The sequence below is a fragment of the Bufo bufo genome, chromosome 4 (genome assembly GCF_905171765.1).
Source record: "Bufo bufo chromosome 4, aBufBuf1.1, whole genome shotgun sequence".
Taxonomy (NCBI): Eukaryota; Metazoa; Chordata; class Amphibia; order Anura; family Bufonidae; genus Bufo; species Bufo bufo.
The window spans coordinates 421,847,051-421,859,555 of NC_053392.1; the positions used below are offsets into that span (position 1 = coordinate 421,847,051).

The 12,505-nt window shown below is 38.2% G+C and overlaps 1 protein-coding gene across 1 annotated transcript in view; it reads left to right on the plus strand.

Moving 5' to 3' along the window:
• RAB4A (RAB4A, member RAS oncogene family) overlaps positions 1-12,505 on the plus strand; it is a 204,972-nt gene that overhangs the window by 77,589 nt on the left and 114,878 nt on the right. Inside the window, exons 2-3 of the mRNA XM_040429311.1 lie at positions 2,612-2,692; positions 4,584-4,698. Coding sequence (XP_040285245.1) covers positions 2,612-2,692; positions 4,584-4,698 — 196 coding nt within the window. The remainder of the gene's footprint in view (positions 1-2,611; positions 2,693-4,583; positions 4,699-12,505) is intronic.

A 12,505-nucleotide genomic window follows, 5' to 3' on the forward strand; every position in this document is an offset into this window, starting at 1 on the left:
CCATAGCACAAATCCGGAAGCTAAATCAAAAGGGGTTTCCATTGCTTTACATAAATCCTTTTCTTGTTCTGTTATAGATACCCCAACTTGTGACAAAGGAAGATATGTCTTTGTCAAGCTGGCGGTCTGTGGGAGAATGTACACAATTGGTAACATATACTTGCCAAATTTAAGGACAGGGTAAGACTTTTGCCACTATACTGTCCAGATTGGACTTCATAGAGTGTGTTCTCCTTATTGGCAGGGATTTCAATCTGACTTTGAATCCAAAGTTTGACACTTCCTTAGGTAGGTCATTAGTGCCATTCTCAACAATATCCAGGGTACAAGCGGTCCTACACAGTAGGAGACTAGTAGATATCAGGCGAATACTTCATCCAGGTGAACAAGACTACATCCCAGGCTAACACAAACTTATATCCCAGAGATTAAAGGGGTATTCTCAACACGCCGTTTAATACTTACCTGCTCCCGGCGCGCTGTCCACTTCCTGGTTTCGGCACTCGGCAGGGGGCTGGATGTCTTCTCCCGGCCGCGCCGCGCGCTGTACTGAACGCGCACGCTGAGACTACGCATGCGCCCTGGTGACTTCTTCCTGGCAAGTATACTATACTGGCCAGGAAGAAATCACCATAGCGCATGCGCGGTCTCGGCGTGCGCGTTCAGTTTCATTTGACATGAAACGAACAAGATGTGCTTTAAAGGGCTTCTGTCACCCCACTAAACTCCTTTTTTTTTTTGTTTTTTTTGTTGGGGTACTTATAATCCCTATACTGCAATATATCTATACATTATGTTATTAATCATTTTCGTTCTGTAGATAAGGCAAAAAACATACTTTTATAATATGCTAATTACCTGTCTACCAGCAAGTAGGGCGTTTACTTGCTGGTAGCAGTTGCAAAAAACCGCCCCCTCCTGTTGATTGACAGGGCCAGCTGCGATCTCCTCCTCCAGCTGGCCCTGTCTGCATTTCAAAAATCGTGCTCCTGTCTTGATTCGGCTCGCCTCCTCAGCACTCCCTCAGTGCGCCTGCGCCGATGACGTCACCGAAAGAGAAGACGTCATTGGCGCAGCCGCATTGAGGGATTGCTGAGTGCCGAATCAAGACATTTCACATTTCACAATTTCTAAACTGCCCACAGACCTTTTTGGAGCACATTTAACCCCTTTTCTACCGGTGCCATACATGTATTTTTGCTGGAGCGAAATGCAAACATGGCGCCCGGTCACACATGCAGCAGGCGTCATGGTCGGCGGGTCTCCACTATTTAAACTCCAGAGACCCCTGGCTTATGGCCGCGGGTCATTGGATTTTGTAGGCTCAAATACGAGCTTTAAAATCGTAAAAATATATAAATGTATAAAAATTTTAAAAATATAAAAGTTTAAATTACCCCCTTTCCGTAGAATAAAAAAATAAATAGATAAATAAAAATACATAATAAAAAAATAAACATCATGGGCATCACCGTGACCGAAAACGCCTGTATTATTAAAAAATAAAAATATTTTTCCAATACGGCAAATGGCATAATGGAAGAAAAGATTAAGATGGCCAATTTGCAATATTTCCATCGCTTCTTTTACCCAAATAAATGTAATAAAATGTTATCAAAAAGTCACACGCACTCCAAAATGGTAACAATATAAGCTACAGATTGTCCCTTAAAAAATGAGCCCCCACACAGCTCAGTAGATATAGCTACAAAAAAAGCTATGGGGGTCAGAATATGGTGATGTAAAAAAAAGAAACATATTTTTTTTTTTATTAAAAATGTATTTTTGAGCTATTTAGACATAAAAACCTATACATCTGTGGTATCTTTGTAATCGTCCTGACCCAGTGAATGAAGGGCACAGGTCAGTTTTTCTGCAAATGGAACGCTGTGGGAACAAAACCAGTAAAACGGTGGAGAAATTGCGTTTCTTTTTTTCTAATTCCACCCCATTTAGATTATTATTTCTTGCTTCCCACTACATTGTATGCCATGTTAAATAGTGGCATTAGAATGTACAACTTGTCTCTCAAAAAATAAGCCCTCATTCAGCTATGTGAATGGAAAAATAAAAAAGTTATGGCTCAAGGAAGAAACTGTATCCTAAAGGTTAACATAAGTTTTTTTGTTTTTTTTTGCTGATATCTCCTTTAACTTGAGCTAACATTAGCTCCAGTTACAGAAGGAATGCAGCCTCCTGGCATGCACTGTTGAGATGCTCTGGGACTGCTAAGACCCAACAGCTCATGCAGTTACCTGACAACCATCTCCCTGCTCCTGGAGTATCACAATCTCTTCAGCTAGTGACTCGATAATTGCAGAGTTAATTGCAGACAGTGTGGATGTACATACTCTATGGGCAGTCCACAGTTGGAGATGCTCTTCATTCATTTCACACCTATACTTCGCTCCAATGATCTGTATGGCTGTATGTGTTTCTTATGCAAAAAATTATTGAATCCTGTCCTGAGCAAAGTCTCCAAAAGTCAAAGCTTGGGAAATATGTTTCATTATCCAGGCAAAGATTTCCTTTCAAGTAGTGATTAGCTTCAATGACTCAGCGTGACCTTTCATATGGACCCTTTGTAATTTATAGTTTTACTGCATTTCAGATTTTCTTTTCAAGTTCCTGGTTATTGGAAATGCTGGTACTGGGAAATCCTGCCTGCTACACCAATTTATCGAGAAGAAATGTAAGTCAGTAACCTCTGAATACTGTTATATGGGTTGTGTTCATGTATGGAGTCTGTAACATAGTTTATAAGGCTGAAAAAATACATTTGTCCATCCAGTTAAGCCTTTTATCCTGCAAGTTGATCCAAAGGAATGCAAAAAAAAAACTGAGGTAGAAGCCAATTATCCTCATTTTAGGGGAAAAAGATTCCTTCCCGACTCCAATCAGGCAATCGGAATAATCCCCGGATCAACGACCAATCTCTAGTAACTATAGCCTGTAATATTATTACACTACAGAAATAAATTCAGGCCCCTCTTGATCTCTTTTAGTGAACTCACCATCACCACCTCCTCGGGCAGGGAGTTCCATAGTCTCTCTGCTCTTACCGTAAAGAATTCTCTTCTATGTTTGTGTACAAACCTTTTTTCCTCCAGACGCAGAGGATGTCCCCTTGTCACCGTCCTGGGGATAAATAGATGATGGGAGAGAGCTCTGTACTGACCCCTGATATATTTATACATAGGTATTAGATCTCCCCTTTGTTGTCTTTTTTCTAAAGTAAATAACCTTAAAGGGTTTCTGTCACCCCATTAAACCGTTTTTTTTTTTTTCTTTAATAATAATCCCTATAGTGCGATCTCATGATACATAATCAAATTAATAATTTTGGTTCAGTAGATTTTGCTAAAAAACGATTTTTAAAATATGGTAATTACCTTGCTACCAGCAAGTAGGGCGGCTACTTGCTGGTAGCAGCCGCATCCTCCGATGGTAATGACGCCCCCTTGGCATGCTGATTGACAGGGCCAGGGAAGGGAATCCTTCTCTGCTGGCGCTGTTAGAATTTGAAATCTCGCGCCTGCGCCGTACCTGGCTTCAATCGGCGCAGGCGCACTGAGAGGCGGCCGCTCTGCTCGACCGCTCCACCCTTAATGCGCCTGCGTCGATGACGTCATCGCATACACCCGGAAGAGAAGACGCCGGCGCGAGATTTCAAATTCTAACAGCGCCAGCAGAGAAGGATTCCCTTCCCTGGCCCTGTCAATCAGCATGCCGAGGGGGCGTCATTACCATCGGAGGATGCGGCTGCTACCAGCAAGTAGCCGCCCTACTTGCTGGTAGCAAGGTAATTACCATATTTTAAAAATCGTTTTTTAGCAAAATCTACTGAACCAAAATTATTAATTTGATTATGTATCATGAGATCGCACTATAGGGATTATTATTAAAGAAAAAAAAAAAAAACGGTTTAATGGGGTGACAGAAACCCTTTAATTTTGATAATCTATCAGGGTACTGTAGTACATCCATTCCAATTATTACTTTTGTTGCCCTCCTCTGAACCCTCTCCAGCTCTGCTTTGTCTGCCTTGTTCACTGGAGCCCAGAACTTACTGTACTGTACTTGTTTAATACTTTGTGATATGTCATTAGCATTAATGTACAGTGTGTATTGATCCATGTTAATGTAACCTGTGGTTTTTCCTTGCCTTGTCATGAAAACCTGTGTTTTATGCTTTTCCTTTTTTTGTGATTGAACGAAAATAAGAGCAGTGCTACATCACATGACGGATATAAATGGCACCTACAGACCCCATCCCATTGGGTATAATGGGGTCCGTTGGGTTTCCTTTGTATTGTCTGTCATTTTTACTAGATAAAAAGAGCAATGTATGCTGTGTTTTGTTTTATAGTATGTTTAATATAATCTGTGACAGAGGTTCCTAGTGGAGCCTCCAATGTAAATGTGAACAAAGCCTCATTTATATTCAGAATAAAGTCTAGTGATGAGAGTTTTGGACTTAAAGCCACCACTAAAATGTTTATTGACACTGATCACATGGTGAGATTTATAATATAAAGGTTTATAATTTTGTGCATCCTTGATAATGTTCTCTTTCTTTCTAGTTAAAGAAGATTCCAATCACACAATAGGAGTAGAATTTGGTTCAAAGATTATAAATGTTGGTGGTAAATATGTGAAATTACAGATCTGGGATACAGCAGGACAAGAGCGATTTAGGTATGAATAACTGCATTGTTAACTGCTTGATTTATAATATTTTGTGCTTTTTATCATGCCACAAATTAACATACTACATGGTGGAGTTGCTTAGGAGTCGGCAGTGCAGTATAATGATGCAGATGTATGTGCTTCCAATTATTGGGCATTGTGACTGACATATTTGTATACATACTGCTCTGTTATGTTACTATTGTAACATAGTTTGTAAGGCTGAAAAAAGACATCTGTCCATCCAGTTCAGCCTGTTATCCTGCACATTGATCCTGAGGAAGGCAAAAAAAAAACTTTAGGGAGAAAAAAAATCGGGCAATCGGAATACTCCCTGGATCAACGACCCATCACTAGTAACTATAACATGCAATATTATTACACTCCAGAAATACATTCAGGCCCCTCTTGAACTCTTTTTGTGAATTCCCCATCACCACCTCCTCAGGCAGAGAGTTCCATAGTCTCACTGCTCTTACCATAAAGAATCCTCTTCTATGTTTGTGTATAAAGCTTCTTTCCTCCAGACATAAAGTATATCCCTTCGTCAAAGTCCTGGAGATAAATAGATGATGGGAGAGATATCTGTACTGACCCCTGATATATTTATAGATAGTAATTAGATCTCCCCTCAGTCGTCTTTTTTTCTAAACTTAATAACCGTAATTTTGATAATCTTTCTGGGCACTGCAGTTCACCCATTCCAGTTATTCCCATATTTTTCCCCAGTCCAAGCATTCTTTTTTTTTTTTTATTCGTTTTATTGAACAGGTATATAGTACCGAATTATACAGAACAATTATACATACCAAAATTCTGAAACATAACAAGTACAGCACTGTGTCTTTACAATCTTAATCAGGAAGAGCATGACATTTGGTATACATAGAGCAGATCAAATATGAGTGACGTATACATATTTACTTCAATATATGGTCTATCTGGATGCAGTAAGTAAAGCAGCAGTGAATCCATGGGCTGAATACAAAGTTTGTGAAGAGGAGCACCACAGTCCCCAGACCATCAAAAACTTAGGGGAACACCCTCGATTTTTGAACACTATATTTTCATACTGTATTATCTTATTCACCAATACCCTCCACTGGCTTACAGTGGGAATTCTATCTCCGATCCACCTGATAGCTATGGCTTTCCGTGCCAAAAATATAACTTCCCTCAAAAATATTCTGGTATTTTGTCTACATATAACCTCATCCATGATACCAAATAGGCACATCATAGTATCCATAGGGACGGGAAGAGTCAGTAAATTAGACAATAAATTTCCTTCCAAAATGCATGTATATACGTGCAGGCCTATATAAGATGCCAAAAGTCAGCCCCTTATCCAGCGCACCTGTGACATCTTGAATGTGATAGCCTGCCCATCTTATACAGTCTCGAGGGTGTTAAATAACATTGGTGTATAATGCATAATTGTATGAACTTATTATTGATAGCAGGGGAAACCAAGGATGGTGAATCCAAGACATCATCTATGCCTTCATCTTTAAGTTCTGGTATTATAGTTTTCTATTTAGAAATGGCTAGTAGTGGGGTAGATTGTATCTTGGTGCTCAGTAAATGGGTATATAATGCTGATATGAATCCAAGGGGACCTTGTGAACTAATCACTCCAATCATTGGATAGTTGGCTATATCAATTCGGGTGGCACTGAAGTGGGAATGCAAAGCATGTCTTAATTGTAGAAACCTATAAAATGCTGTTCTAGGTAGGTCGTATCTATTACTTAAAGCATCAAAAGTGTTAAAACGTTATCACTATACACATCTCCTAAAGTTCGTATGCTATATTCCTTCCAGAATTGATTCCCAGGAAGAGAAACCAGAGAGGGGAGCATAGGATTGTCCCATAGTGGTGTCTCAGCCATACAACCCCTATATGCATGTATCCTCTTGCAGGCCTCCCAAACCTGTATAGCTAATCTATGTATTGGTAACAATATTCGTGAGAATAACTGAGGTTTCTCCAGTACAGGCCATAAAGATTTAAGGCAAGCATTCTCATTTATATACTAACCTTTTATGTGGTACAGTATTAATAAGAAAAAGATAAAAACAGGCACTCACCAACTGGTATGTCTATAGTAGATTATTTAATAATAGTAAAATCCCATAAAATAATGAGTATAAAACACAATGTATCATAAAAACATGTGCACTAGGATTGATGATCTGAGTGCAGATAGCTATCACATGAGATAAGTTGCAGGATAACAATATACTTCAAACAAGTTTGTGCATATACAGTAGTATTGAAAAAATAAAAAAAAACATTTTTGAATTTTTTTTAAAAAATTCTGAAACATTTTTGACATTTTTTTTTGTAATGAAATAAGTGAACAAATGTCCTGTGAAAAAGTATATCCAGTGAAAAAAAAAATATATATTGTCCTGTGGAATAATTCTACTTAAATATTTCTGTGGAATATTCTGTGAAGAAAAGTTTGTGAAAAAACTTGCAGAAGTGAAAAAACTTGCAGAAGTATAGTATCTTCTTATAAGGATATTGTATCCATACAGTATAGCGTTAATGTGGCTGTAAATTATCTTGCAGAAAGCTGTGTCCAATAGCATATAACGCTGCTGTGACAGGACAACCAGCTTATAAAGTCCACACTCAGGGTTCAGTAAGGCATATATTAAGGAACTCGGGTTTTGTAAATGGGGCGTCCCCCTCTTTATCAACCCTCTTACCTTGCCTTCAGAATGCCCCTCGCTTGTGTAGTTGCTGCTTTGCTGATTGCTGAATCCTTTGTATCTCTCAGTATGAGATCCGATACTTTGTATTTGCTGCTTGGTCTCGGCGTTCCACGTGGTGCTGTTGCGTATCACCTGGAAGCACTCAGCAGGAATTGCGTAGTCTCGCGATAACTTGAGCCAGTTTCACTTTCTCTGGCGTCCGGATCAGCAGTAAATAACTTGATCTTTGCTCGGGTTCAGGTGGGTAGTTTGTCTCTCACAGGATCAGCCAGACATGTTTCGAGGGACCTCCCTCTTCCTCAGTAGCTATAATGTGAGTACTACTACCCCCTTCCTTATATAGTCTTGTCATCTCAAACCCCACCAAAAACCCGGCATGGATTTTATTGCATTCTCATTTGGCTTATATAAAAAGACAATATAATTGTATCCTCAGTGCGTAAAACAATATACATATATATCAATCTATAGACTTCCTACATCTTATAATCTTTAATATTGATAAAATTAATAAAATTAAATTAAAACTCTATAAATGTCAAACGTTTTGGAATCCTCCTTCTTTTCCATCTCTCCACAGTATATTAGTCATATATTCAGATCAGCCTTTTGACTTCTTCCAACTCTCAGTATTTCTATTTGTATCTATATAGTTTTCAAATTTTAAAATTTATGCTACAGAGATATATAAATCCCTATCTATATAGACTTCACAAAACCGCATCGGAAAAACCAAAAAACGCATCTACCCCAAAAAAACGCATATGCGTTTTTGATGCGTTTTTTTTTTTTTTGGATTTCACTTTCTCTTGTTTTTCTTTATTGTCCCCTATGGGTTATTTGTTAGGGACAAAAAATATAGTTGAATGATGTTAAATAATATATTTAAAGCTGTCAAATTGTTGAGTAATGTTGAATAGTGTTGGGTAATGTGCTTAAAGTTGCCCATATTTATTTATAATTATCAAAAGGAGGAATCAAATTTTAGAAGAAACCTCAGAAAAGATCCTAAAAATTAAAGAAACTATACAGAAATTCCCTACAAGTGAAGAAATCTGGCAGTTTATAGAGAATCAAAATGTCAGGTTGGAAACCTTTACCTTCGAAGAGGTTAATACATATAACCTAAATGGACCTATGAAGAGATCCATTACGGAATCTTTTAGAGAGCTGGAAACCTTATTGATTAGGCCAGTGTTTCCCAACCAGTGTGCCTCCAGCTGTTGCAAAACTACAACTCCCAGCATGCCCGGACAGCCTTTGGCTGTGCGGGCATGCTGGGAGTTGTAGTTTTGCAACAGCTGGAGGCACACTGGTTGGGAAACACTGGATTAGGCAACTAAAACAAAAATGGGAGATCAAATCCCTAGGTAAACATCTAGAATTGGGTATTATACCCAAAGGATTACAGCTCTCTAAGAATCCAGCTATGGATCTACTAACTGATTCCTTCAAGGAAGAATGGGATAATCTTTTGGTGAAACAATCTATAGCACTGGTGGAGTTAATTATCAAAAGGAGGAATCAAATTTTAGAAGAAACCTCAGAAAAGATCCTAATAATTAAAGAAACTATACAGAAATTCCCTACAAGTGAAGAAATCACAAATTGGCAACAAAGAATCTGTAAAAATTTAGGAGCAATAGAACAGGAGATAATTAATAAAAAGAGTAAGAAATTAAAGAAAACCACCAGAGGAGAAAATGATAAAAACATATCAGTAGAAATTGTAGATATAAATACAGGGATAAATGAAGAACAAACTAGAGATACGAGACAACATATAGAATATGGTAGTACTCACATTATAGCTACTGAGGAAGAGGGAGGTCCCTCGAAACATGTCTGGCTGATCCTGTGAGAGACAAACTACCCACCTGAACCCGAGCAAAGATCAAGTTATTTACTGCTGATCCGGACGCCAGAGAAAGTGAAACTGGCTCAAGTTATCGTGAGACTACGCGATTCCTGCTGAGTGCTTCCAGGTGATACGCAACAGCACCACGTGGAACGCCGAGACCAAGCAGCAAATACAAAGTATCGGATCTCATACTGAGAGATACAAAGGATTCAGCAATCAGCAAAGCAGCAACTACACAAGCGAGGGGCATTCTGAAGGCAAGGTAGGTAAGAGGGTTGATAAAGAGGGGGACGCCCCATTTACAAAACCCGAGTTCCTTAATATATGCCTTACTGAACCCTGAGTGTGGACTTTATAAGCTGGTTGTCCTGTCACAGCAGCGTTATATGCTATTGGACACAGCTTTCTGCAAGATAATTTACAGCCACATTAACGCTATACTGTATGGATACAATATCCTTATAAGAAGATACTATACTTCTGCAAGTTTTTTCACAAACTTTTCTTCACAGAATATTCCACAGAAATATTTAAGTAGAATTATTCCACAAGACAATATATATATTTTTTTCACTGGATATACTTTTTCACCGGACATTTGTTCACTTATTTTATTACAAAAAATGTTTTCAAAAAATTTTTCAGATTTTTTTCAAAAAATGTTTTCACATATTTTTTTTTTTCAATACTACTGTATATGCACAGACTTGTTTGAAGTATATTGTTATCCTGCAACTTATCTCATGTGATAGCTATCTGCACTCAGATCATCAATCCTAGTGCACATGTTTTTATGATACATTGTGTTTTATACTCATTATTTTATGGGATTTTACTATTATTAAATAATCTACTATAGACATACCAGTTGGTGAGTGCCTGTTTTTATCTTTTTCTTATTTGTCATATTTGTTATATTGGATGAACAGGTGAATCATCCTAAAACAGAGCACCCTAACCATACTAGCTGATACGGGTGAGCCACGATATAAATATATTAAATTTTTGATACAGTATCAATAGCTTTGGAGAAGTCAAGATCTACGACCTCAATTCATTCATCACAGTCAAGTCTAGAACTGACGACCTCATAGAATCTGATTAGATTAGTTTGACATGACCGATCTCTCATGAAGTCATGCTGATATGCGTTATTTGCTTATTTTCATTGAGGTACTTCAAGATAGCATCTCTTTGAAAACCTTCAAACAGTTTACCCACGACAGATGTTAAACTTACCGGCCTTTAGTTTCCAGACTCTGTTTTTAACCTTTTTTGAATGTTATCACCACATTTGCTCTGCGCTAATCCTGTGGAACATTCCCTGTCAGTATAGAGTCCTTAAATATCAGAAATAAAGGTCTGTCTATTACATTACTTAATTCTCTTAGGATGCGGGGGTGTGTGCCAACTAGGTCCGGTGATTTGTCTATTTCAATCTTTTTTAAGATGTTGCTGTACTTCTTCCTGGGTCAGAAAGGGCACTTTTAATGGGGAATTTACTTTTACATTTTGCATTTCATCTGACAGTTTATTTTCCTTAGTAAATACAGTGGAGAAAAATAAATATTTATTAGATTCGCTTTCTTGTCATCGCTGTCTGCAACTCCTCCCTCATCACTCTGTAAAGGGCCAACACTTTCAGGTTTAAACTTTTTGCCATTTATATCATCCAGTATTTATATGGGCAATTAATTTATTACATTTGCCATTTAATTGTCCTTAACCCCTTAGGGACCGGCTTATTTTCACCTTAAAGGGCTTCTGTCAGCCCACTAAACCGTTTTTTTTTTTTTTTTTTCTGTTTATTAATAATCCATACACTGAGATCTCTGCATACATAAGTAAAATAATAATTTTCGTTCAGTAGTATTTGATAAAACGCTATTTTTATAATATGTAAATTACCTTGCCACCAGCAAGTAGGGCGGCTACTTGCTGGTAGCAGCCGCATCCTCCGATCCTAATGACGCCCCCTCCGCATTGTGATTGACAGGGCCAGGGAACGAAATCGTTCTCTGCTGGCCCTGCCTGTTTTCATTCAATATCTGGCGCCTGCGCCGCGGCCGTATCTATCTTCAATCTGCGCAGGCGCACTGAGAGGCGGCCGCTCACTCCTCAATGCGCCTGCGCCGGGTGTAGATGTGACGTCATCGGCGCAGGCGCATTGAGGATGGAGCGGCCGAGTGAGTGGCCGCCTCTCAGTGCGCCTGCGCAGATTGAAGATAGGTACGGCCGCGGCGCAGGCGCCAGATATTGAATGAAAACAGGCAGGACCAGCAGAGAACGATTCCATTCCCTGGCCCTGTCAATCACAATGCGGAGGGGGCGTCATTAGGATCGGAGGATGCGGCTGCTACCAGCAAGTAGCCGCCCTACTTGCTGGTAGCAAGGTAATTTACATATTATAAAAATAGCGTTTTACCAAATTCTACTGAACGAAAATTATTATTTTACTTATGTATGCAGAGATCGCAGTGTAGGAATTATTATTAAACAAAAAAAAAAAAAAAAACGGTTTAGTGGGCTGACAGAAGCCCTTTAAGGACCAGGCCATTTTTTGCAAATCTTACCAGTGTCACTTTATGTGGTGATAACTTTAAAACGCTTTGACTTATCCAGGCCATTTTGAGAGTTTTTTTTGTCACATATTGTACTTCATGACACTGTTAAAATGGAGTCCCAAAAAATCATTTTTATTTATAAAAAAAAAACAAATTTACCAAAAATTTCGAAAAATTAGCAAATTTCCAAGTTTCAATCTCTCTACTTCTATAATACATAGTAATACCTCTAAAAATAGTTATTAATTTACATTCCCCATATGTCTACTTCATGTTTGGATCATTTTAGGAATGCCATTTTATTTTATGGGGCTGTTACAAGGCTTAGAAGTTTAACAATTTTTCATAAATTTTCAAAAACCCACTTTTTAACCCCTTAAGGACACAGCCTTTTTACACCTTAGGACCAGGCCATTTTTTGAAAATCTGACCAGAGTCCCTTTAAGTGCTGATAACTTTAAAACGGTTTGACTTATCCAGGCCGTTCTGAGATTGTTTTTTCGTCACATATTGTACTTCATGACACTGGTAAAATGGAGTCAAAAAAAAAATTTTTTTTGCACCAAAAAATACCTAATTTAACAAAAATTTGAAAAAAATTAGCAAATTTCAAAGTTTCAGTTTCTCTACTTCTGTAATACATAGTAATACCCCCAAAAATTGTGAT